The sequence below is a fragment of the Eublepharis macularius genome, chromosome 6 (assembly GCF_028583425.1).
Source record: "Eublepharis macularius isolate TG4126 chromosome 6, MPM_Emac_v1.0, whole genome shotgun sequence".
Taxonomy (NCBI): Eukaryota; Metazoa; Chordata; class Lepidosauria; order Squamata; family Eublepharidae; genus Eublepharis; species Eublepharis macularius.
The window spans coordinates 54,578,275-54,605,969 of record NC_072795.1 but is presented as its reverse complement, the minus strand read 5'-3'; the positions used below and the strand labels follow the sequence as shown (position 1 = coordinate 54,605,969).

General features: G+C 41.2%; 2 protein-coding genes across 2 annotated transcripts; one reads left to right on the top strand and one right to left on the bottom strand.

Moving 5' to 3' along the window:
• Nucleotides 1–607: 607 nt before the first annotated feature.
• On the bottom strand, nt 608–15,654 carry ING5 (inhibitor of growth family member 5). The gene is made up of 8 exons (XM_054984209.1): nt 15,582–15,654; nt 14,053–14,124; nt 8,017–8,183; nt 6,869–6,980; nt 5,961–6,054; nt 5,089–5,224; nt 4,303–4,364; nt 608–3,618 (listed from the first exon to the last, which is right to left on the bottom strand). Exons 1-8 carry the CDS (start codon nt 15,619–15,621, stop codon nt 3,579–3,581), a joined length of 723 nt encoding a protein of 240 aa, XP_054840184.1. The 5' UTR covers nt 15,622–15,654; the 3' UTR covers nt 608–3,578.
• Nucleotides 15,655–18,663: 3,009 nt separating this feature from the next.
• DTYMK (deoxythymidylate kinase) lies at nt 18,664–26,475 on the top strand. The gene is made up of 5 exons (XM_054983098.1): nt 18,664–18,990; nt 20,959–21,067; nt 21,481–21,571; nt 22,517–22,714; nt 24,747–26,475. Exons 1-5 carry the CDS (start codon nt 18,861–18,863, stop codon nt 24,861–24,863), a joined length of 645 nt encoding a protein of 214 aa, XP_054839073.1. The 5' UTR covers nt 18,664–18,860; the 3' UTR covers nt 24,864–26,475.
• The last annotated feature ends 1,220 nt before the right edge of the window (nt 26,476–27,695 follow it).

Genomic DNA, 27,695 nt, shown 5'->3' with positions numbered 1-27,695 from the left:
GGTGTGGTTATCTTCCCCACCTCCCCTAACAGGGTAGTCAAACCACAATGTTGCAGCCTGCCTCCTTCTTCCTGGCCGGCTGGAGTTTCCTCTTCTGCTCCTGGGTCCTCTTCCCCAGGCCAAATGCCTCAACTCCACACTTGTGCCTTGAGCTAAGTGCCACCCTCGTCTCTGTACTCTGCTCCTTAGCCAGCCTCTGCTCTCCACAGCCATGTCCTGCCTAGGCCCAGAGAGCCATTGCCTCCCCATCTAGGCTTGTTCACCACCTCCGCATCTTTTGAGCCTATCTGTGGCAGGCTGCCAACACTGCCCTGTTGCTGAGGCTACCCTGGCTACAGCCTCTGGCTCTTGGTCCCACCCTGCTTCAGCCTTGGTGCTGGCCTCAAAGGTGTGACCTGCCTTTCCAGATAGCCTGCTACACTATGCTATACGTCCTTTCTCCTGTTCACCGAAGTAAGTAAGCTGATAATGCAGCAAGTTGGCAGTATTAGAACACCAAGCACAAAGGGGAATGGTCAATCTCAGAAAGTTAAAAAATGAAAATCAGACGTTTGTTTCCAAAAATACTTTATTTATAACAATATACTTATTATATCTATAACATGATCAAAAATACAGATATACATTTTCACATTTTGTAATAAAAAAATTTCTAATATTCTCTTCCACTTAAAAGGAAACAATTTCAATTCCTTTGACAAGGAAATATAACCTGTATAGAAATATTAACAGTGGGGGTCAGGCTGACTCACAAAATATGCAAGTTAACATATTATCTTCAATTGTTTCCTTTATTCAAAATCCTAACAAGCTATTAAACAAGATACATTCAAAATTCAGGAGAACATACTCTCCATGTCAGAATCAACAGAACTGTGAATAAACCAATATGAACTTAAAAACCCTGAACAACATGATTGACTTGACGAATTCGCTCAGAGGTGGTGCTATTTACTTCTGGCATCTGTATTGCTCAATCCAATGCTATATAGTATTATTCCAAAATGATTTTTTCCTACAAACTGGGCAATGATTAAAAAAAAGAAAAGAAAAACCTTCACTACTATTCTGTAGCCTCTCAAAGGAAAAATGATTTACTTCCTTGGATCTGATGCATGATATTACTTTTAGTTTATGGTAAAGTAACAGTCTAGTTTGCTCTACTAGTTACATAGCAGCATTAATTGCTTAACACATCTTGGGAACATAGAAAGTTATGTCAACCTACAGCACTATTCCTTTGTTACTTAAGACTTAGCATAATTAGAAAAAAGAGAAATAGATCTTGAGAGTCACTGCTGCGAAAATAGAAACTAATGCCACCTTGCCTAGGAGGTTAAAGGACAGAGATATTACTCAATAATTACTTTTTGTGAGGCCAAAGGCTTTTTTTTTTTAAAGGCAGTCCTACAATTGATTAAAATTTTAAGAAGCTCTTAAAAATTTTAAGGGCTGCCAAGCCAAAAACAACCCACTAGCCTTTTCTGATGGCCCACCAGATGTTCAGTAAAGCTCCTGTTATGTGTGTGTCTAACTTACAAGTCATATGTGGCTAATAGATTTATGCAGTACAGTGGATCACAAATCTGTGCATGCCTATTTTCATGTCAACTAAGCAGCCGTAAACTAACGGCCTCAGTTTACATAGCTACATAAACTAACAGCATACTCAGCATAAAATGTAAGGTGGGAAATCTCCTTTATGGGAGAGGAAAATGATCTTTCTGTTATTTAATTCCTCATGACTGAGAGGGTAAATGCTCTATTCCACGCTTGTGCACGATACTGAGAGGATAACTATTTCCAAATTGTAATATATTACTGTAAATATTTACCCTGAAAATGGAAAACTATGAAGCAAAGGGTATAATCCAACTTTACATTTTATGGCAGCAAAGCAAATCTGAACATGAGAACAAACACAAATGCAGACATAGAAAACCTAAAGTGATTAATAACAAACTTTAATCGAATTATATTATCTACTGAAAAGCTGCATATAAAAGAAGTGCAATGTGAAGAACAGACTGTTCATTCCTTCATAACAAAATGCAACTCACCTTCTTTCAACAAGTTTTCCTTATTTTAAAACTAGAGTTGTTGAATATAGAATTAATTCTTCCCCTTGTTTTCCATAATGAAACTGAGATTCACTGTAACATTGCAGGAATTGATGTGTACAATTGTTCATAAGGAACATACGTCACAACACTGTTATGGGTGTATAAGGGGATTCTAAACCAACTCTATTTGCAATAGCTAGCATAGCTGTGTCTTTCCAGAGGATTGCTATATTGTGGCCGTTGTAGCCACATGTAGAAATAATGTGCAGCTTGTGACCCAAGCACAGGGAGAACTGGCCATTAGCACAGAACATTCTCTTTCTAAAGGCTTAGAAGTTTTAAAATAGTTGAAGATGCATTGACAAAATCCATCATTATCCACACTCATATCTTTTGCCTTGCTATTGTCCCTGGGTTTTTGAAAGACTTCCGCAACTTGCACATCCTGTTTGACCAGAGATTACAGCTGTTTGAGAGTACACACCATGAGCAATGATGGATGGTTCTAATGTGCCACTTACAACTATCTGGAAATAATTATTGTCGGCATGCAACCTAAGATACTAAGATACCAAGATGCACGTTTTATACTGGAGAGCATCTCAGCAAACTTATAGCATGAAAATTTCGCAACAGACAAAGAAGTGATGCCAGATAGCTCTGCTGCTATGCAGGAATCTCTCTCAAAACTGTTGTCTTCTTAAAGCTGATTCTTCCAATTACTTATTTTTAACAGCTAAACATTTTACCAATGAAAAATAAACCTATATTATTGTTTCATTAATAAATCCTATTATACTTGTACCAGGTTCATCTCTTAGACAGCTTGCCTTTATTAAGCATTTCTTATTTATGATGTATGGTTTCAGTGGTAGTAGTATAAAGCCTAAAGGCACAAATCAGAAACAACGAGAACAAGTATAAGCCTGCTGAAGTTTACTCATGGAACAATATTTAACCAATACAGATTACTCTTCTTTCAGATTTTTGTGGCTGGGGATGTAATGTAAAAAAAAATCATCCACTGCCATGCAGCTTTCCTCCAACAGAGCAAAACTGCATGCTAGAACAACAAAATAAAACAATCTACTCTCTTTGTCAGCAGCTATAAGGTTTTGGAAAGATTCAGTTAGTTTTAAAATCCTTCATCATTTTGTGCAGGATGACTAGAACAACAAAAATGGTATTTATTTCCTTCACTTGGAATTTCATAGCCAATTTCACAGACTTCAGTGTATGTACCAAAATTCCAGTGAAGGGCTACTCAAAGTACTTGGTTACATTGCTATGGAAGTGTAACCAGAATTGCAGGGGGGGGGGGATGAGAATCAAGGCAATGGGTTTTCTCCAGATCTTCTTTCCTTCATTAGGACAGCTCCATAAGGAAAACTACAACTGGCCACTGAACAGTTAGATACCAAATCAAACAAGAAGATAGGTCAGTAAAAATAAAAGTATTGCAATAAGGAATATATTAAACTTCTTTCTCTTTCAGACTGTGCATTCCTATCATTTCTATTTCTTCTTCTTCTCCTGAACACAGCGAGGACAATACCTAAGAACAGCAAGGTACAATATTTAGATCAGGATAGAATATAATGCCTTGAAAGTGTTTCACATTTGGGAAAGACTAAATGATACATGATTAAACAATGTCATGTTTAGCTCCCTCTACCTTCCATTTCTCCTTCCTTATGCATGTCGTACCTTGTAAATTATTGCATAGTGGAACAATAATAAACGCCCTGTTTCCTTAAACTTGTTTTATTTATCAATAATAACCTTCAGGGTAGAGAAAGAAATATAACAATACCTAACCAAAAGCTGTTTCTTGTCCACTAGCTCTTTCTTGTTCTGCCCCTTCAATCAATGATAGTAAGATGATCTTTCTACAAAGCATTTGCAAGAGGCTGGTTAACTTACATCAAATTCGTCTATATGGCCCAGCGCAGCCATTTCTGTAGTAAGCTAGCAATAATATGGAAAGGAAAGGAAGGAGCAGGTCTGGTATCAACTTTTTTCACAGCTTATGGGTGTTTTAGCAGCAGGGGGACCCCACACTTCCTACTACACATCTTCATATTAGTTGTTCTCCATTTCCAAAATGTATTGTGTTGATTTGGTTGTACAGCTTTTAAAGATATTAAAAGTGAATCAAAATGCCAGGATTACAGTACTGAATTTTCACCAAAACTTTAAAGAAAACAGAAAAGTAAAAAGTGAAATTTAAAATGCCTACCATTTCCCTTTGGGTTTCGTGGCAAGATCCACACAAGCAAAATGAAACCATTCAATTGGACACTAGGTGTAGGGGAGACAGAAAAAAATAATGACTTTTTCATATTGAACTTAAATAACAGAAGTCCTGGGACATCTTAATGACTAGCATGTTTATTGGGAGAACAGAGCTGTTCCGCCAGCACATGACTGAGGTCTGGGCCTCTGCTGGCCAGAAACAAGGGGTGTATAAAATCTAACCCTCCCTGCAAAGGCTGTCCACCATCCTGTTTTAGTTTGTAAGGCTGACTGCATAACTAGAAATATGTTTTATTTTAATGATGTTTTTAAATGTTTTATGGAAATCAATTTTATTGTATTTTAATGGGTTCTGATCCACCCTGAGCCCACTTGCGGGGAAAGCGAAATAGAAACTTGAAAAAAAAATAAAGTACCATGAGCTTTTGAGGAACCTGGATCCCATTTTGTCAGACTGCACATTGAGTTTGACAGCATTAACTTTCTTATCAGACGCATGAGCAATGTGGCTGGTACTTGTTACTTTAAGGGGAAAACTACATGGTACACTGCAGCCACATGAAACAAAAATCAACATGCCCTTCTCTCTGACAAATCACCCTCAGAAGCGGTGATTTGCTTTAGAAAAGTGACTGAAAGGGAATGAAGAGTGTATGAATAGGCTCTTAAGTACAAGCAGATTTTTTTCCTGAGGGAGTGGAGTATGACTGGGGGTGGAATGTGGCCGCATGCAAAGCCCAAGGTACATTTTTGAGATCTAAAAACTTACGTCTGGGTTGTCACAGCCAATCATTTCTCCATAGGATACTTGGTGGCACAAGCAATACGTGGGCTCATTGGGATCCACTGGCATGTCCAGGACATCTGAAGGATGAACGGTGAGGATGGTTTCAGCTAATTCAGATCTACAGTGGAAGCAATACAAATAAATATATCCCAGTGACTCTTGGTAGTTTCAAACCATACATTCCTGAACTAAATTAGAATTCCTTATGAGTTCCTGTGTAGTTGGAAGCAGGGAAATGGGTGATCTGGCTGTTATGGAAGGCAAAACTCAGATGAAGGTAGGTTTAACACAAACCAAGAAAAACCCGAGGGAATGAGAAGGAGACAATTCTGTTCAACTGCCATTTAAAAACAAAATAATAACATAAGGTTCCTGACTTAGACTTTAAGAACGTGTTCTGTTTATCAGGAAGTGATATAAAATTGAGATTTTCAGGAAGGACAGGGCAAGAGAAATGGATCAGTGTTAGTGAAATGCAAAAACTATCCCAGGTAACAAAGCAAATATCAATACTAACATTGTGTTTCAATATAAACACTTTAAGTAAAAGCAACGGCAAATACATATGACAGCTATGGCTAGGAAAAAGCAAGGCATGGAGCACAATTAAAAGACAACTACTATGAGAATTAAAGCTGCACACCTAGAAGAAGCCTCAAAAGTGTCATTGGCTTGGCTAGTATTTAAAATGTGTTTTAGTTAAGTTTAACAGTTATTTATATTCCATTGCCGTAGATAATATATGTTTGGGCTCTGATTTAAGGGCAGCCCATAAACTTTCATGCATGTGCCCATGAAATCACTGAGACAGCTCTTCAGCAAACTGCCTGTAGATTCCAACCACTGATTTGTACCTTCGTTTGGGTTTCTTTTTTACTGGAGCATCTTCCTCAGATGTTCGTCGGCCTCGACCCCGGGAACTTTTTTTATCTTTCTGAGTTTGTCCTTCTGAAAGACAACAATTTTTGGTTAACTGTATGATAAGTAAGAGAATAAATATCAGTAGTTTTTATACTACTGATATTTTGAAACACCACTAATGAACAAAACGAGGCACTTAATGGTAATTTTACGTGTGCTTCTAGACTTTATTATATAAAAGTCAGCAAAATGGAAGCCACATCTAATGTACCCTTCCCCTCAATCCTTAATGCCACTTTACCCCTACACACGATGTATATGTGGACAGAACCAATGAGCACAGAGGGGGGAGTGGGAGCAAGTTTAGCCACCACCCCCCACTTGCAACGGAGCAAGCTTACTCCACCTACCCAGGCACATACAAGTTTAATGTATGTATGCTCCATCCTAGATGGGATTTCTGCTTTCTAATGTTTCTGATCACAGGGCATACCTACCCCTGTGAGCATACAGCTTATATGAACGCAGACACTGTGCCTATGTGCAAGAAAGGTATGTACACAGGAAGGAGCATGGCCTTGGTCATGAACAGGAGGCAGGGGCAAGGCCAGCATACTGTCTTGATATACGCTGTGTGTACAGGGTAGCAAAGTTATAGAAGGTCAAAGTAATAAAAAATTATGGCCTATTTCAGTCCAACCCCCACCTTTTTTTTCTCTTTGCTCCCTGCTCTGGGCACAAATATGCTTTCTATAGAAGAACCTCTCAGTACAACAGGAGGCAAAAAAATCCCTTTGGGAAAGAAAAGCAGGACACCAACTGAGAAAACAAGCATCCTAAAAATATTTCAGGCTAGAAGGGCTTCCGTAATATGAGACCATATTGGTCATAATGGACTCACTTTTCAGATTTTGAATTCCAGGGATTTCAAAATCACTGCCTTCTAGCTTATCCTTCAGATCAGCTTCAAATCGTGCCAAGTCAGCATCCAGGCGGCGAATGTGCTTGTCTACCTGCGTTAAAAAAACCACCAGCTGCATAAGATCCTCAAAAATGTCTTCGGATAGCCATGAGATTCACAGCTGAGTGAATCTGAAACATTATTTACACTCACTAGACACTGCCCCCTGAATTAATCACCCCTATATACCAGTCAACTTGCCTATACTAGCCACAGGCCAGCAGGAGAGGGGTTTCAGCTAACAGACACTTTCCTGAGATCCTGTGGCTAGTGCAAGTTTGTCAGTTACAAATAGCTTCTACCGGAGGGAGTGGGGAGGATGGACCTTCCCTGCACACATTATATTATTATTCAAAAGCAGGAGGTCTCTTCAACCAGTAAGGCCCGTATCAGTGCAGTTCTAAGAAGTGTGTAACTTTGCTAAGCCTATGGGCTTAGGAGGGTATAACTATGCTTCAGGTTGTACCATATTGCCCTGTGAAAGCTCCTCCCAATTTGCAGCCTTCATAAATTGGATCTGCACACATTGCACTGCACCACACCCGTCCCACATTCACAAATTCATAGGTAGCTTAATTGCACCAGCCCTCTAGAAACAGGATTTCCATCATCTGGAGCCTCTAGAAACAGGATTTCCATCATCTGGAACCTCAAATCAGTGAGAGGTTATCTGCCTGTCACCTAATATCCTCAACAATAATCATAATGTGTTTGTTTTAGAAAATGTAGCATGAGAGAGAATTCTGATAAATGTGCAGCCTGCAAATCCAATTTGTTGGCAGTATCTGACATTCTGCTTTTAACATTTGTTTTTTCCCTGTTGACCATAGACAGTAAGAGATTAAACAGGGAAAGATCACAACCATATACAGAGCCCAAGTCCAGTCCAAACCAGAAGGGAAACAGAGAATTTATTATGTAAGACTTCATAATGGAACGCCCATTTACTTGTCAGCCTATAGTTACTAGGTAACCGAAATGAGACCTGTTTGTCACACAAGCCACAAGGGTAGACATGAGAAAAGTTAAAAGCACAGAGGCTGGCTGATTCATTGCACAGCACCAGTATTTCATCTGTCTAATTTTACCATCTCATAGGTCTGCATCGCCAGTTGCACTTTGTCGTCACTGTATTCTTTACATTTCGAATAAGCATTCTGTATCTTCTGCAGGATTTCCACCCGTTGCTCTGCGGTAAGACTCCTCACCGTCGAAATGTACTGGGCTGCAAGAGTGTCAATTTCTGCTTTCTTGTCTGAAGGGCAAAAGGATATATGGTATGTGTAGTAAGAAAGGGAGGCTGCAATTCTAAGCGCACTGGCTTGGGAATAAATCCTACTGAAATCTATCACAGCTTGTCTGCTGTTTTAATGATGTTTTAATGTAGATGAATTTCTATTGTATTTTAATATGTTGTTATCCGCCCTGAGCCCACCCGCAGGGATGGTGGAATAAAAATGTGAAATAAAAAAAAAATAGTAAACTCATTTAGGATAAGGTTGCATGTTTTACAAAAGAACACACTTGAGGAATCCATGAAAGAAACGTGAAACAGATTTTAAACCGTATATTTACATTTGTATACATGCTACAAGAAAATATATTTTCAAACCATATAAAAACTGCTTGTTTAGTAAATTAAAGAGATGGTGCAAATTGTATCCTGTCCACATCAGAATAAAAGTTACAAGTGTTGATTTGCCACAGAAGAGGTGTATGCTTCCATAAGAAAACAAGAAACCTATGCACAGTTTTAATGAAGAATTCATTTATTTAATTTATTTTATTGCATTTCTAGACTGCCCTCCCCGTCAGACGGGCTCATGGTGGTGTAACAGCATACAATTTGTAACATGCAGTTTAAAAACAATAAAAACATTATAAATAAACATTAAAACATTATTCCATATACAATAAAATTTCTCAATTGGTGGAGAAATACAGCATTTTAGGCGCAGGGCTAGGCTCTTCCATCATGCCCAGCGCTACACTTATGAGCTCTTGCACGGGTGGTGGATGGCCTTCAGTGGTATGGTCAGCGAGGACAGCCTAGCCCCCACCAAATGCCTGGTGGAACGTCTCCGTCTTGCAGTTCTTGCGGAAAGATAACAAATCCCGCCAGGCCCTAGTTTCCTCAGACAGAGAGTTCCACCAGGTCGGAGCCAGGACAGAAAAGGCCCTGGCTCTGGTAGAGGCCAGACGGACCTCCCCGGGGCCAGGGACCATCAGCAACTGCTTATTAACTGATCAAAGTCACCTCCAGGGAACATACGGGGAGAGGCTGAGCTCCTACGTAAGCCTGACCATAAATAAAGAGCATCTACAGATGACCAACTGTGTTTCTCCACTTTCTGAGTCAAGGTGGGTGGACTTTTCTATTTTGGCCCCATGATTCTGGAACTTCCAACTAGCAACCATCTGCTCGGTACTATATCTTCTAAGTTTGCAATGCCTAATAAAAATTATTCAATTTAGTCAAGCTATTTGTTGACTATTCTATTTTTTCCCTTCTGAGTCTCTAATTTTGATTCTAATTTTGACTTGGACGGATTGTGGTAAATCAATTTCACGACACCCTCCCCCAGTTATTTGAATTATACATTTTAATTATCTGTCTATAAAGTTTTGTCCCACAATTCCTCCAGGAAGCACAGGGTGGCATACATAATTACCCCTCCCTTCCATTTCATCCTCACAATAACCTTGTGAGGTAGGTAATGGTGAGACTATAAAACGGTCCAAAGATCATCCATCAAGCTTCATGACAGTGGAGATTCAAACCTGAATTTTCCAGATCCTACTCCAATGCCCTAACCACTACACCACCATTACTATTTGTAGTCCGCTCTCCCTGCGAGTTCAGAGCGGATTCACAACACATGAATATAAATACAATAAAACAGTAAACAATAAAAGAAATAGTTAAATTTAAAAACAATCATATAAATATCACTAAAACATATGAAGGCAGCCCACTTTGCACCCTACATCAACATCCTTATGATCCATGGGACAGGGTGGAAAACTCTAATAAATTCAGGTCAGGGCACATAACCCACCACTGGGAGGGCTGTTTGGGTGATACACCTGCCTCAGTCCCTTTAAGCCTGGCAGAACATCTTCGTTTTATAGGCCTGGTGGAAAGATAAAAGATCTTGCTGAGACCAGGCCTCTACAGACAGAGTTCCACCAGGTAGGTGCCAGGGCTGAAAAAGCCCTGGCCCTAGTTGAGGCAAGGTGAACCTCCCTGGGGCCAGGGATCACCAGTAGCTGTTTATCTGCTGATTGGAGCAGCCTCTGGGGAATATAGACAGTCCTGCAGATATATCGGTCCCAGTTCACTAAGGGCCTTAAAGTTCAAAAACCAAAACTATGAACCTGACCTGGAATGCCACTGGGAGCCAGCACAGCTGGCACAGAACAGGTGTAATATGTGACTGCAACAGAGTTCTGGTCAAGACACACACCACCGCATTCTGGACCAGCTGTAACTTCCAGAGAAGGCACAAGGGTAGCCCAGCATAGAGCAATCGAATCTGAAGGTGACCGTTGCACGGATCACTGTCACTAGATCACTGGCCAACAGGTAGGGGGCAAGCTGCCTGGCCTGACAAAGGTGAAAGAATGCAGACCTAGCAAGTGCTGTAACCTGGGCCTCCATTGACAAGGAGGTATCCAGAATTACACCCAGACTCCTTACCATTGGTGCTGGCTCAAGAAGCGCCCCACCAAGGGCTGGGAGCCAGATCCCCATTCCTGACGGCCTGCGGTCCAGATGCAGGATCTCCCTCTTCGTAGGGTTCAACTTCAGCCAACTTTGTTTTAACAACCCAGTCACAGCCTCCAAAGCCCTGGACAGATTATCTGGGGCGGAGTCTGGCCGGCCATCCATCAACAGATAAAGTTGGGTGTCATCAGCATACTGATGACAGCCCAACCCGAAACTCTACACCACTTAAATCTTTCCTGGACAATAAAAAATAATTGTTTTCTTTCATTTGATTTGTATGAGTCCATCCCATGAGAAACTATTTAAACTAGTCCAAGGCACATCCTTTGATGCCCACTTCTCTAGATGCCTCAACAGGATGACATGGTCTACTGCATCAAAGGCTGCAGACAGATCCAGGAGGCGCAATAAGGAGGCATGGCTTTTATCTATATTTAGCCAGAGATCATCTACTAATGCTACTAGTGCGGTCTCTGTCCCATGCCCTGGTCTGAATCCATATTGGAAAGGGTCTAGAGCACTAGCGTTTTCCAAGAAAATCTGGAGTTGGTCAGCTACTGCTCTCTCAAATACTTTGCCCAGAAAGGGCAGATTAGAGACTGAGCAATAACTGGCCACATCATTTTTGTCTAGGGATTTTTTAAAAATTAACCGCCTGTTTGAGCGGCCTGAATTAGTGATGAATTTACAATAGTATTTGCTAGTACAATTAGTATTTGCTAGCACCTTTTAATCTTGTAATGATGAATATAACTGATCGCTATGTTTTGGAAAGGCATGGTACTATGATGTCTAATAGACAGATGAATTTATTGTATGTGGCCACAGGCTTTTACAAGTTGAAAACATATTTACAGCTCTAAAATTTTAAGATTTCTAAAATTACATCTCTCTCTAAAAATTCACATCCAGACACAAAAATTACATTTCATTTCAACAGATTGCTTTCTTAAGAACCACATTTACTGTAATTTTTCTGGTGGCTAAAGCAAAAAGTGCCATCCTGTTGGAAACAATGGGATCCATTTCTGACAGCATAAATTCTAGTGTGTCAGAATCAGAAAAGGAATATAAACTCTCTAATGTCTTTGCCAGAAATTTACTCTGGGCTCCAAGTATAAAGGGCAAACCAAAACATAGTGGGGAAGATCTTCCACTGAACTTCTGCATATACAAATGAGTTGTTCCTGAGGTATTTTTAAATATCATCCAGTGAGTAGTTCTGTTGGCACAGTTTGAAAGAGCAGCGATGTAAATGCTGTTCTAAGGTTATATTAGTATTATATCTACCAAGTACGAGGCTCTGAGATAATCTTTTTTATTTTTATACTATGGAGCAAATTTTGATTGAACTACAAATGAATAACTGATTAAATAACCATTCCCACAAATCTAAATTATTTCCTGAAGGCTGCAACAAATGTCTAGCTAGGAATTAGAAGAGACCCTTTTTGGTCTCAAACCCAAATTCTGTCAAAGTGCCTCATTATGTTCAGAAGATAGACAGAGGCCAATTCAACAGAGATAAATCAGGCTCCAGGGAGGGAGAAATTACTGCACAGGAGCCATTTTTAAATACAAAGATGCCACAGAGAAGCTGATGCCTCCAGGGACAGCCTGTCCTCTATGCAGTCGTGAAGGTGTAGGGAGATTGGACATTCTTTGTCACCTCAACCCAGTGACTTGCAAGTTTAGGATTAGAAGACCCAAATCCATAGAGAAATTCAGCACCTTTGGCCAGCAGAGAATGAGGAAGCAGTCAACACCCCCAGATACATCTCACATATGCAGAAAGAAAATCTCACTGAAGACCTCCCTCCACTCATGGACAGACTTTCTACCAGCATCAGGACGTGAAGATTAATCTTGTAGTCTTGTAGATTTAGTTAAATCTTTTTTTGATTAAACTTAAAAGGTCTCCATGCCTACTTCCTAAAATAAAGGGGAAGCTCCAGGGAGCAAAGAAAAGTTAAAAGTTCACTAAGCTCTGTCAGTATGCAGATATACAATAGTAATTAACCCTTCTACAGACACACAGAAGAAGAGTTCTCTGCTTTATTTTCCATTCTTGCTTTTTGCAAAGCAAATTCAGTAAGAAGGTGCTATTCTGTAACATTACAAAGGATAGCAATATGTACATACTGTATAACTCTAATTTCTTTTAAATGTATTTTGTCTTGCAAAGATGCCAGAATGTAACCTTTATACTCTTAAGAGCTTTCTCAGGATATCACACCCTGTTCACACCATAGTGTTATCACCTGAGGTGCTAGGAAATGGGAAGTTCCAAACCTTGAGCCCTAGGTGTTCAGACTTTCTGTTTCCATGCAATTCTTATGGCTCATCCATCAAATCTTCCTATTTTCCCCTTGCATATAAGAGCACCTCAACTTCCAATCCCAAATTAACTCAGAACATCCAATTGACACTAAGACACATATGAAGTATCCACATTAATGACTCTAATTTACACAGACAACTGGAAACCTTAGTATACGAGGAACCCCAAAAACAGATTTGGGAGGGAGTTCATCAGCATCACTCTTATTCTTATTCTAGGCTCTTTCTGTACTGCACATGCTTTCTGAGCACTATTTCACCATGCTGCAGTCACAGATTCTAACTAAGGGTTCCTTCCTGCCCACTATCCTCTTTTTCTCTTTCAGGATCCTTTTCCTCGGAAAACCCAATCTATTCCACGGGTGTTCCAGTGCATCTCATCCACTTTTTCTTGAAGATAGGTTGTATGATTTCTCTCTCTGCGTCCACATCAAACATACCACTAGTAGATTCATAATTCACAACCCTGATGAGTTCAAAATCATTGATGTATGGATGAACTAGATCTCTAATGGCTTGTAGATTCTGTTAGGTATGAAGATATACTGCAGAATGGAGTGCATATGTGCACGCGCGCTCATGTCATTGCTTTTATCTCATTTCTCCTTGCTTTGTTTCAGTTAAGTCCTGTCCACTTGCCTTTATTAACAACCACCACCACCGCAATCTGGCACTTGGCCATAAAGATTCCAGTATGTGCCCTAGTGGTACCAGTCTGTACTCTGGACATGCTCAGAAGGACACCTCTTAGCGCCAGAGGATAGACATGAGAGAGCAATTTGAATAACATCTCTGACTCAAAAGCTGAGTCAGAATTAAGTCATGTTGCCATGACAAACTTTTGTCAAAGACAACTCAAACCAACTTATTCCCTCTCATCCTCAAGCTGCAAGGGAATAACTGAACCAGGAGTTGAGGGACCTCTGCTATTTGCTACTTCTCACTTTTACTTTGAAAAGACATGATATTTGAGTCATGCCCTCCATGCAACTTTTAATGCCAGCAAAGCACAGCCTCACACATAAGACTTGTACCCCAGAATGTTTGAACACACCTTCCGTTCTCTGATCCAGTTCACGCATAAGTTGGAAATTTCTCTGGAGCTCACAGGGGAGGTTTTCAATGCCTGAAATCCAAAAGCAGAGCACCTGCAGTCAATACAAAATATCTAACCAACTATAGCTAACAAAAATTCATAAGCCCTGCCTGCTGCCATGTCAGCCATGGCCAGATGCTTGCTCCTCATACTGCATATGGTTTTCCAAGCCAGCTAATAACCATACTCAGTGTTGGCACCAAATAACTGGAAGCAGATATTGCTAAGTCCGAAGGAAATCTGATCTGCTCAGAATGTCTGAATGGTCAGGTGGTCCACCAACAGTCTCAGTGCCCCTCCTAAAATGCTCTCTGCATAAATTAGAAGACACTCTGAGTCTGGGTCAGCCATGTGAAAGTACAAGAATATACCTTCCCGATGACGGCCTAGAAGAATATCCCGTCCACCATGTGCAGAGGGCTAGCAGCAGGGGCGGCACAAGGGTTTTTGGTGCTCGCGGCCACTGGCCAGGCACCCCCCCCGTGCAAATGCACGCACACCAGCCTGCGTGATGTCATCACGTATGACGTCATCACGGGAGAGCGCGCTCTGCCGCTGGTCTAATCGCTGCGGCAGGCGGCTGTGACAGCTCTCCTGCTCGGTTGCCTGTGCCGCTGCAGATGCCTGCCCGTGGCTGCTGCGCCCGGCCGGGGGCATGTGCTGGCAGCAGCGGCAGCGTAGGGCGGGAGGGATAGCTCTGTGGAGCTCTGTGGAGTGCGCTCCTGCCGCCCGCGCCTCCTCCAGCACTCCCTCCAGCACCCTGCGCTTGAGGCCACCGCCTACCTGGCCTCAATGGGCGCGCCGGCCCTGGCTAGCAATGCCACCCAATGCAGAGTTACCCCTTTTAACTCCACTGAAGTCAAGGGGCTTAGAAGGGTATAACTCTACTTAAGAGTTATACCTGCAAAGAACCTCTTCTACTCTTCGTATTCAAGAAGGAGCTTTCTGGCTAGCTGAATACCTTTGAGCCTAGTGCTTTCCAGTCTGTACTCTCTAATCCTACATTGGATGAAAATCCGTTCTTTCCTTGCTCCTTTTCCTCAGGCAGGGAACGTCAGTTCTAGGAAGAACCCGTGCGATGCAACTGTCGCAAGACACCCATGTGGCTGAACGCGAGAAAATACTAATGTTGCCATTTTCCCCCTTCGAAAGCTCTCCCCACCCCCTCGACTGTCTAGAGGAAAGCTGAGCCCCCCTCCCCTCAAGTGGTAAGTGAGCGTGTGGACTATAGGGCAGTCGGCGCGTGGGCAGGCGACGCGAAGGGCAGCAGGCCAACAGCGGCCACTGGTGGCCACGGGGAATACCTGCAGTCTCAACTGCCCGCTTGATCGCGGCGTTGCCGCCTGTCCCTACGCGTCAGAATGACGCAGCGAGAAGTCTCGCTCGTGGCCCCCTACCCAGTCTGTGACGCAGCTGTAATTGGCTAACTTCCCTACCCCCTACCCGCGGGCCCCCGCGCCCTCTCCACAGACGCTGCAGTCACTCACTGTCCAGGTAGTGCTCCAGGTACAGGGCCGCCGCAGCCATCCCGCGTTCGCCAACGCCCACCCTTCGGCCCGCGCACGGAGCTGTCACCCGGGCGGCTTCGCAATGGCCGGACGGCTCTCATTCCATAATTATGAGACGCCATCACCGATTGGCTGGGCAATAGGAGAATATGAAAGAAGGGGTGGAGCACTCTGGGGACCTCGCCGGGGTCTAGGCGCCCAGCCTTTGGCTGCGGGAGACAGGCGGGACAGCCCATCCCTAAGCGGGTGTTGCTGGGTGACGCGAGATACGGTTTTCCCGTGCGTTGCTTTTCAGTGAAAAGCCGCCGCAGGAGGCGTCTTCACTATTTCCTCTTTAGTAGCTTTGCTGTTGAAAAGCCACTCACTCTGTTGTTTTTCCTGGGAGGGGACGACGTCCGCCAGCTTCTCTGCTCCCATACCTCGACTACCCGCGGTTAAGATTTGCTTTATTGACATAACCTCCAATTGTCTATATTATTTGGCCCATATCAATCGTTTTTAAAAATGAGTCTAATACAACTGCCAAGATACAAATACTTTTTCTGCTGGGCATCTTTTGATATCTAGTTTTGATAGATAGTCCGCAAAAGTCCACATTAACAGTTCAGTCTTAGGCACATTGGAACTGAATAGGGTTTTACTTCAGAGTAAACCTCCATATCCCATTCTGGCAGTGCAATCCTAAACAGACTTACTCCGGAGCAGAGTAACTGTTTCGGATTGCACCGTGAGACTTTAAGGCTGCTGTCCTAGGAACACTTTCTTGGGAGTAAGTTCCCTTGAATAAAATGGGGCTTACTTTCCAAATACATGTGATTAGGATTGCTCTCTTAGGTGCTACAAAAAGTGTGCTTGTGGATAAGGCTGCAATCCTATGGACACTTTTCTGAGAGTAACCCCTATTTACTAAAATGAGACTTACTTTTGAGTAGACCTGCTTATGCTTCCTCAGTAAGACCACATTCCTTTACAATTTACTTAGGTGCAAGCAGAACATATTGAACATAGTAGGATTTACTTTGGGGTATACATGCAGCCCTGACCTGGATAGCCCAGCTGAGCCTGATCTCATCAGATCTCAGAAGCTAAGCAGGGTTGGCCTTGATTAGTAATTGGATGGGAGAAGACGACCAGGGATGCAGAGCCAGGCAATGGCAAAAACCACCTCTGTTAGTCTCTTGCCATGAAAACCTCATCAAAGGTTACCATAAGTCAATTCAGACTTGAGGGCACTCTTTGCCACCAAACATGCAGCGCTGCTATACCCCAAGAATTCAGGAAACGAAAAAACAGCACACCACAAATATCATTGACTTACACTGCATAATCCACTTCGAGTCTCAGCAAGAAAAGTGGACTACAAATAATTTAAATAAATACAAAAGGTCCCACATGTAAGCTCCAGCCTTGCGGTACCTTCAAGACCTAACAAATTTTACTTCAGCATAAGGTTTATTTATTGACTTCATTTATATCCCGCTTTTCTCCCCAGTGGGAACCCAAGGTGAGTTACATAATTCCTCCATTAATGTTCAAAACAATCCTGTGTAGGTTAGGCTTAGCATGTGTGACTGGTCCAAGGTCACTCAATAAGCTTCCATGGTAGAATAGAGACTTCAACCCAATTCTCTCAGATCCTAGTCTGACTCTAACCACTACACAACACTGGCTCTTTTATGGCCTAGGGTCCACTTCAGTAAACTAATACATGCGAACATTATAAAGGAAGCATGAGGTTCAGGGACTAATTCAATAGGACTTAATTTTCTTCTAGTTAGTGCTTGAGAGGAAAATTTTGGCAGTCCAATGTATAGTCATGTAGTGCCAACATGCTCAGGATTCCATCATCTGCTATATTAAGGTTCACCCTGGGGGTGGGGGGTTGTTACCTATCTTGTTCCTCAGCTCAATCTGCTCCAGCCCCTCATGGGTTCCTTCTACCTTAATTCCAGCTTGCTCCCTAAATTTGAGGAGGGCTTGTGGTTCAGTTGTAGAGCAAGAATCTTGCATTTGTTTTAGCTTTGTTCCTGTTTTTCACTTGGTTTAAATTTCTGTATCCTAATCTTATTACATTGCTTATTGGTTGACTTACACTGTATAATTCACCTTGAGTAGAAGTGGAAAAGCTGCTGCTAGCCAGCATAAACAATACTGAGCTTCATAAAAAGCTTATACATAGACATCCATCAGTAGAGAGATGGGAATCTCCGACTTTACTACTATTGCTGTAGTAATGTAGCAGTTTCTGTACCACGCATCTGACGAAGAGAACTTGATTCTCGAAAGCTTATGCTACAATAAAATTGGTTAGTCTTAAAGGTGCTACTGGACTCTTTTTGATTTTGCTACTACAGACTAACACAGCTAACTCCTCTGGATCTATGTAAATATTGATAGACCATAGACTCCACTACTATTGTTATAAGTATGAGCCTACTGGGTTTAATATGTCAGTCGTAAAATTGCTTATGCTTTGTTTCAGCATTTCTTCAGCTCTGTATTGAATTTGTTTTTTTAAAAAAAATCTTTGCAAAAATTCATGTATATACCCATAACAGGTTTTATTGAAATGTCTTTGATAGTGATTGTACTTACTCACACTGTGTAATCCCGCCTTGAGTCTCAGTGAGAAAGGGGGACTATAAATAATGTCAATACAAATAAATACATAAATTTTGCAAGACACGGGTACTGGCATGGGGAAATTTTCCAATACCACCTTCAGCTCTCTGAAAAGTTCACTTACATAGCAGCCTCTATGAGACATAACTTCACCTCGTAAGTAGAGCATAGGACTGCAAACTGGAGACGGTTATTAGGTTGCTGTCCTGAGCAAAATATGCTTGGGTCAAAATGAAGATAAGGATTAGTAAACACCTACAGAGGAAGCAGCAGTCACATGCGGAGTTTTGCGATCCCACAGTTGTCTCTCCCCCTTGCTTCGAGCAGCAAGGCGGGGTTTTTTTCCGCTCCGCCGTCAAGCGAGCCTGAGTAAACATGTCGCCGCCCCATTCCGATGCTTCGTTCCTCTCTCTTGAGGGAAGAAACGGACCGCCCATCTCTTCCTTTCTAAAGACCATGCGCGGGCGGCCTGTGGGCCTCCTACAGCCTCTCGGACGCTTTGGTCGCCATGGTTACACCATTCGCGACCGCTCTAGTTGCCGGGAGGAGTGCTTTCTATGGCCGCGCCCAAGCGCGGGAGACCGCTTCAGCTGATTTCCCGCTCTCTTGCTTCTCCAGCGGCAGTTGAGACGCGTCATGGCTGGCAGACGAGGGGCGCTGATCGTGTTGGAGGGAGTGGACCGGGCCGGCAAGAGTACGCAGAGCAGGAGGCTGGTGGAGGCCCTGCGGGCCGAGGGGCATCAGGCCGAGCTGCTCCGGTTCCCGGGTACGTGCGAGGTGCGGGAGCGGCTGCGGGATTGGAGTGCTCTTTCGCCGCTCCGCCTGTCATGCCTTAGAATTGTTATATAGAAGTAGCTGTCTTCAGCAGATGTGTGGCAGGCTGGCATCCGACCTGTGCAGCCTTTCCTGGCACCGGGGGGGGACCCCATCTTAAACCGCAGGATTTGAGCCCAGTGGCACCTGAGAGGCCAACAAGATTTTCAGGGAGAGTCAGCGCCTTTTGGTCTCTGAGGTGCCACTGGACTCAAATCCTGCTGTTCTATTGCAAACCAACAAGGCTACCCACCTGGAACTTTCACCTACTGAGTTGCTCCTTCTCATGTTGGTGTGAATAAAAGGAAGAGAAAAGGTGGAAATTGTAATGTGTTTTGTGGTAACCAGCACTAGATGTTAGATAGTTTTGGCCTTAGCCCCTGGGCTGTGTCGCACTAACCTGAAATGTAGAGCTTTGTGCTTTCCTTGACTTCAAATCTGAAAACCTGGATAGATATATGAACATTTCACTATTTCAGTCATCTTCTGAGAGCTTTTCCCCAGTCTTCATTCTTTTGGGGCCCCTTTGAAACCACAGTATCCAAGTGCAGCACTGATCATTTCTGTTAATAATAAAGCTGTTTAACATTTTATATGCAAAGTTCCCTTTACTTACATCTCAGTCTTTTTTTGTAACATGGTGCTTATTTGACTAGAATGTGGACTCATGCTACCTACTGGCTATGTTTGGGTAGCAGTACTGGGATACATCATGAACTGGAGGGGGGAGAGAGGCAGGTAATACTGAAACTATCCTGGTCACACAGGGATGGGTGCAATGCTGATTGCAAGTGATGGAGGAGATGGGGCTGGAAATTAGGATTAGAATTGCAGCAATCTGAAACCAAGCAGAAATCTGAGACAAAGCTAAAAGAAAGTAATAACAAGACGGGTTAGAAGATGCAGAAATTAATTGTAGTAGGACAGCACGTATAGCAACAGCTAGTATGCACTACATGCAGTAGTATAGTCCACAGTCCCTTCCCCTTCTTTAAAAATCTAAACTATTCCATTATAGTATGGTCCTGTTACCTGTGTAAGAATGGTCTCCTGAGTAATTCATTTTTGCAAAGTTTGTAGAATCCTGAGAGTGGGCACCATACCATAAAGTGAGGGCCACAACAGGGAATGCACATACATGGGCAGGTATTGATCCTGCCCATATCCAGGTTGGCACCTGAAGAAAGCCCTGTTCAGATAAGCAAAGCTGTCATGGCAGAGCATAGGGGGAGAGGGAGTCTTGCAGGTACGAGGGTCCAAGGCCATGAAGTGCTTTGTATGTGATAACCACTATCAATCCCAGTAACTGACATGCAGCCAATGGGATGACTGTAAAATTGGAGTAATACACATGCTCCACCTAGCTACTGGTAATAGCTGAACTGCGGCATTCTGCATCACCTGGAGTCTGAGTTGACTTCAAGGGGATACCTGTGCAGAGTGTGATCCAGGTGTGTTAGGGTAATCTAGTCTTCATGTCACCATGGCATGGATCCAGGTGGCCTTAGCCAAGTCAATGTATGGGCTATCCTCTGGGCTAAAATGAGTTGGAAGAAAGAGATTTTTTTACAGCTGTCTTGCTTCTCCAGCAGTAATGTTGGATCCAGTATGATCCCATGGCTCTTAATTAAGTCATCAAGCATTAGCTGAACCCCATCAAAGGTGAAAAGCACAGTGTTCTTCAAGATCTCTGCCATTCTTATGGGTCAGCAAATCTTAGGAATATCGTTAGGGACAAAGAGGAGATCCACAGCAGGAATGAAAAATTGGTTGAAATCACTGCCCTCTCTTAAGGGCTCTTAACTTTTCTTGGGAACTGTGTGGCTGAACTTAGGTCATTGTTTACAAATATGTGCATTTTGAAAGACAACAGGATTTATAGATGTTGTCTTACTGCATTCTTTTCTTCTTTTTATTACAGAAAGAACAACAAAAATTGGACAGCTAATAAGTTCCTACTTGGAAAAGAAAAACAACTTGGAGGACCACACAGTGCATCTACTGTTTTCTGCTAATCGCTGGGAGCAAGTGTAAAGAGAATTCTTGTCAAGTAGAGTATTTAGACAAGTTTTAGCATTAAGTACTGACTTGTAGGGCGGATGGAGGAATTATGAATTCAGTGGTCTCGATTACTGGAATTTAGTATTTTTTCCCCCATTCTGGAAAAATCAGATATTCACTGTTAGCCCATCTTAATATAGAAGAAATTTGCATATACTACACCAAAAATTAAAACAAAACAGAATGTCTCTAAATTATAGTTGGACTGCTCCCACAGATTTTATCCATTGTAGATTTCTTTCCTCCAGTCCTGATATAGACATTCCATAAATCTAGAATAACTGTAAAAGCAAGACCTCTTACAGAAAATAAGTAACTTTGCTTTTTTCAACTTTTTTATGTTTCAACTTTTATCTAATAGTGTTGTCTCTCTCTCTTTCAGGCCATTAATTAAAGAGAAGTTAAATCAAGGTGTCACTCTGGTAGTGGACAGATATGCTTTTTCTGGGGTGGCCTTCACAAGTGCTAAGGAGGTGGGTGTCAGAACAGTCAAAAATCACCAAATTGGCATGTACCCTTCACATGGGCTTTTCAGCACATTGGCTTGGATGGCAATTATAGAAGTCGTTATCATGAAAAGTCTGGCATTAAAGAGAGATGAATCAGCCTGTGCTGTTGACATCAGGTTCATATCTCTACTAGACCACATAGCTTACTGGGTGGCATTAGAAAACATTTGTTCTTTAGCCTAACTAACTCATGTGCAACCCAGTCTTGTGCATATTAATTCAGAATGAATCTCATTGTGTTCAGTAGGATCATCAAGCCAAGTCTGTGTAGGATTACAGACATAATTGTTGTAAGCATAAAATTTAAAAATGTATTGGTTGCACGTGGACATGACAGCTTTATAAATTATGGTTTGATTGGGAGACTGCAATGAAGAAATCCGAAGAAGATTGAGACTCGGAGGCAATTTGATGGCACATAACACACACACACACAAACACAGTATCATGTCTAAATACAGGCTGAGGGGTTTTTGGGTTGATAAATGGGAATTCTACATCATGGTTTCTACGTGGTTAACTGATTTCTCCAATCTGTCATTTGTCATGAATAAAAATTCATTTATGTCCCTATTGCATCAGATTTGCTGTTTTAAGATTACTAAATTGATCTGAAGGCATGTTATACTATATCTTATTTGTGAATCTGCCCCAGACTCTTCTTGATAACTATAATGATTTTTTCATTGTATCATTTGGGGGGGGGGGGGTTGGGCTATAGTTCTCACAGTCAAGCTTCTTAGCTCTCACTGGGTTTTAAGCAGCTTAAATGCTGAATTGTACTCCTTGGGAGCAGTTCTAAGCAAGTCTATGCAATGGGACCTAAGTATTCTTAGGATTGGAGCCCTTGTTTTCTATTACATTTCTTCTTAACTTCATTTTCTTATTTCCTACATCTCTCTATTTCAGAACTTCTCCTTGGAATGGTGCAAGCAACCTGATGTAGGGCTTCCAAAGCCAGACTTGATTCTCTTTCTTCAGTTGTGCATATCTGAAGCAGCCAAACGTGGAGACTTTGGAAATGAAATATATGAGGATAGCTCTTTTCAGGAGAAAGTTTTACAGAGCTACTACCATCTGATGAAAGATAAGACTCTAAACTGGAAAGTAAGGGGAAAATTCAGATAGTATGTGGTATTCCCAAGCCAAAATTATTATTCTAGGGGGTTTAAATATTTACAGCATTGGCAGGTGGGGGATCTAATTGTAATGTATGGAATTAGCATTCCATGCCTAAATGACTGACATGAAGACATTGCCAAACTGTCAGTCAGTTAAAAGGAAATGCAGTTTGGTGTAGCAAAATAAGTTGAGACAAAACCAATATAATACTGCTTCAATTAATGGAAAAGTAATCAATAAATACTGTTTTAAATTAAGTTCAGAAAATGAAATTATACACATGGAGTATGATCTTCCATATCTGCCACATCTCTGGTTTTTTTCCCTCTTCCCATGTAGGAAATGCAGCTTGAGCTAGTGTAGATGTTAGTCTCTAGCCCTTTGTGAACACTACATGCATGAAAATTAACACAGAGGGGAAATGGGCACAAGTATGCTAGTGTTTTGTACAACCATATGCTCTTTTCTGATGCTAGTGATCGTATGTAGGAGATAAGGTGCACGTGCCTGCTCCCCCCATTGTTTTCGATGTGTATAATACTCTCTGCAGAGGCTTCTGTGTGCATGTTCTTTCCTTGAATGTTAGGTCAGAAAACAGAGTACATTGGAACCAGTCGTGGACCTGGGGTATAGAATGGCAGTCATGGGTGTAGTATCTCTCTTGTGCCATAAATGATAAAGGACAAAGCTACCATAGTTGAGTTAATTCCAAAAGAAAGACAGTGAACAAAAACTGTTTTTCAACCCAGAGATATATAGCATGTTGGTGGTCATGGTCATAGTTATTTGTCCTCTGTCCTTAACAGGCTATTGACTCTTTCAGTCTAGAAGAGTAAATGAGGCATGTACCTGGAGCTACCTGGGCAGAGACTTATAGCATTGTGGTTTTTTGATACTGTGAGGTGCCTGGTACAGAATGAAACACTCCAACTCCCCCATTGGGGGTGGAGAATAAAAAGAGACTGGCAAATAGCAAAACCAATACAGGGAAGCCGTATGTGGTCTTCTTTCTCCAGTTTATTTTTAAGATAATTTAAAACATTTTTTATCTACCCTTTCCACTCAAGGTCCTCAAGGTGGGGAACAATTAAAAAGACATTAAAAATCAACTTTAAAAACAGTACCTATCAATTAAGCAGGTAAAAACGTAAATAGGAAAGGGGGGTCAATAAGGAAACATCACACAAACAAAAAAAAGTCTTAATCCAGTGGCAGAAGATAAAGATATAGGAGGACAGACAAATCTCACAGAGAAGGGAATTCCACAGTTTGGGTGGCATGACCAGGAAGGTGCTTTCTCAGATTGCCACCTGTCTATTCTCAGATGATGCAGGCCTCATGTAGGTAGGTTCATACAGAAATAAGCAGTCTTTAATCCTGAAGTGCCAATAAAAAGTGATACTGAACTACAGAATTATACAAAAATCAAAGGTTCTTTTAAATGTATTTGAAAATCTATTTCTGTATTTAAAAATTATTTATTAAAACATTTTATTAGCTATTAGATATGAATATATCTTTGCTTAAATGCTCGATGGAATAACGAGAAAAATATAGCTGTACAATTAACATACAGTTCTTTATTATTTCACTATTATGTGTAGGAAAATAGCAGTCATATTGTGATATCTTGTTGAAAGAAGATTGGTTAGCCTATTAAACTTATAGGTTGGAGAGTAATAACTATAATTGCATAAATAATCTTGGAATGCTATATTTTTGCCCTAAGCAGTGAGACTATAAAGCATTAGCTTACTCAATCAGGCATCAACACTTGTGGGGATAATTTTTAATTTATTAATAGTCTAGAATGATTTTTTAGCAACTGCATGTAAGTGGGACCATGTTCAGTCTTTGCCTTGATTGTAGAATAGCATAGGGCATCCAGTAGAATAGGGTACTTGTATCTTTTAGAACAGCCTGAAATTGCTTCTTCAGGAATTCCTTCACTGACCATTTTGTCCTTTGTGAGCAGTACACAGACTGTTACATTTTCATGTTTTTATTTTGAACACAGGTGATTGATGCTTCGAAGAACATAGAAGATTTACATGATGAAATAAAATCCTTTGCAGAGGAGGCTTTGCAGCAGGCTCAACACACACCCATAGGAGAATTGTGGAAAAAAAACTAGTCTGCCCCTTCATCTTTGTGGGTCAGTCCTCAATTAGCCAGTACCTGCACTGATCACCTTAATACACCAAGTGTTTGTCTGTAGTTGCTTTTACCAACCAGTAGTTGTTGTTAGATTCTTGATTTCATCTAACTTCCTTCCACCTGTTTGGTAAAAGAAACTCTTACCTTAATTTTGGAGCGACTTTTACTGAAGCAATTGCATGAATGTTGGACCAAGACTGCGTACTAATTTCAGAGACTTATGCTTCAACTAACAATGGCTACTGGTTTTTAAACCCATAATTTTTATCAATGCCTAGATTAGTTTGTTGGTAAGCAGCAAGAGATGTTTCAGCCATATAAGAACACTATGTATTTGAGAGGACTTAAATACCTTGGAAAATGTCCACCTCAGTGATGATTGAATTGGAAAGTTTCCATTCATATGGAGCTGACTTAGGACCACCTCACATTGTGTGATTTTTCCTGTCCATGAAATGTAGATGTATCCAGAGATTGTAGCAAAATAAATATGCCACATTTACCAGCAAATAGTATGTATGTTTTTTATATGGAGATTATCTCTGTAGGGAAATCAGGTGTGATGATGCCCTGAAGCTGAAAGAAGCTACAGGTAACATAAGAAAAAATAATTTATAAGGGTTTGAAATTTTGTGCCAGTGTCACATCCAGCTGTAGGAACCTAAGAATTCATTTGCTCCAGCAGACCAATGCCAATAGCCCACCCATCTGTCTCCAACAGAAGCCAGGCAAATGCTGGCTCTTCATAAGCAAAGTCCTTGTGTGATAATGCTAACATGATAGATATTCTTGTCTCACCACATAGACTTCTCCATGTTCTGTCCATTTTTTTTGAGCTATTATCACATCTTCTGGTTATGAATTCTTTAAGCTAATTATTTATCATGTGATGAAACACTTCCTTTAGGCTGCCCTATGCTCTACTTTCCAATCAACTTCGTTTGGTGACCCTGCATTCTGGAATATGAAAGAACAACATATCACTGAACTGTACATAAAATTCCTTGGGATACTTCTCTAAAGGAAAATAACTGTTCTATACTAGTGTGTCTTTTGATTTAAAAACAAAACAGAGTATGGTGGCTACATTCTAAAAATCTGGTAAAAGGGGCTGATATTAGCAATTTAGTTTAGTTAAATTGCAAGTCACAGGAGTTAAACTCTGGGGTGCCTTTCAACTTCTTTAATATGACTTTTACATTCTCTTCCCCCCCCTCCCCGCCCAATTCTATATCTTCATTTTTTAAACCTTTGTTTGACAAGTCTTTAGGAGTACTTCCATCAGTGATACAGGTGCTACTGGACTCTTTGATTTTGCTACCACAGACTAACACGGCTAACTCCTCTGCATCTATGATACAGGCATGGATCTCTCTGTATGCCAGAGTGAAGGAGGACTCACAATAATTGTCTCCTTATGGTTTTCCTGTGTTCTTCCAGTACTACTTCTACATGTATTATCCAATGGTTCTACACTTTCCACCTAGGGTTCTTCTGAGATATATCAGTATTAATTACCATAGCTGTAGCAGTTTCTGTGCCTTGACATGACTTAAATTTTATTTGCTAGCAGTTGTTCTTGAACTTTTTTGTGCATTTCTAAAGTACTTTATTGGAGTTAGTGTATTTGTGTTTTTAAATAAACATTGAAGATTCCTGAAAGGATGGGAACCTTGCATAGATACCTTTCTTTAAAAATGCTTCCTTTTATCTGTTGTCATGTAGGAGATAATTTTCTTTTGAAACCCAAATATACCAAATTTGCTGGGCATTTTCCTACTCACAGTGCAGAATTTAATAGTGTTGTGGTTGTTTACCATGTGATTGCCGTTTTGCACCAGATCTAAGGTACTCCTTATGATTTAATCAAAGATAACCTCTATATATTTATAACCCATTTTTAGCTATGAGAGGCTCCCAAAGAATTAAAATCTACTATATAGACACTATGTAAGATGTTAGGTAGGTTTTCTGGATGTTGACAGTTGGTAATATGGTCTAAATTACAGGGTCTCTCCTTCAGGGGGAGGAAGCACATAGACTCAGAGGTTGTAGCTAATGGCAAAGATGTTGCTTCAACTAAGTACTCGAAGACTAACTGGTCCAAGGCACAGTCATTTGTTCTGCCTAGAAATTGTCCCAACTAATTCACATTTACTCAATTTGAAGGTACGTGGTCACCCATTGTAACAATTTCTACTGTAGATACCTCCTTAATGAATTAATTGGATATGAGAAGACATATGTCCCATTTTCTGCCTTGACCTGCAATTTCTATTGCTAGTCATTTTGTGGATTTTTAAAAAAGATTTTAACCCATACCCTGTCACAAGTTGCTTTTGAACGTGTCATCTTCAGAAAGATTTACTATTAAACCATTGTGGCTGTTTAAAAAATAAAGTTCCTGTGGGCATATGGAACTGCTTATGTAGCCTTTAGGGTCATTTTGACTTTTGGTTGTCTCAGTTCATAGTCAATCTTCTGTACCTGAAGGTAGGGAAGAGATAATTTTCCTTAAGAGATGCATTCCAGACTGGATGTTTCTCAGCACTGCCTGGCTTTCCCCACACACAAGCTACAGCCTTTACTTGTGAAGATTTATGCCTGGAAACTGATTTTCCATATTTTTAATTGTAATATGGAAGGAAATCTAGTTTAGCAGCTATGAGGTATATCCCAAAGAAGTCAAAGCCCATTGATTACATGAATACAGCATGTATAATCAAGCTTTTAAGAGGAGCAAGTGCTTTTTTTCTCTTTGTATTAAATATGTCAATTTTCTTAAGAGGCAGAACATACTATATTTTCT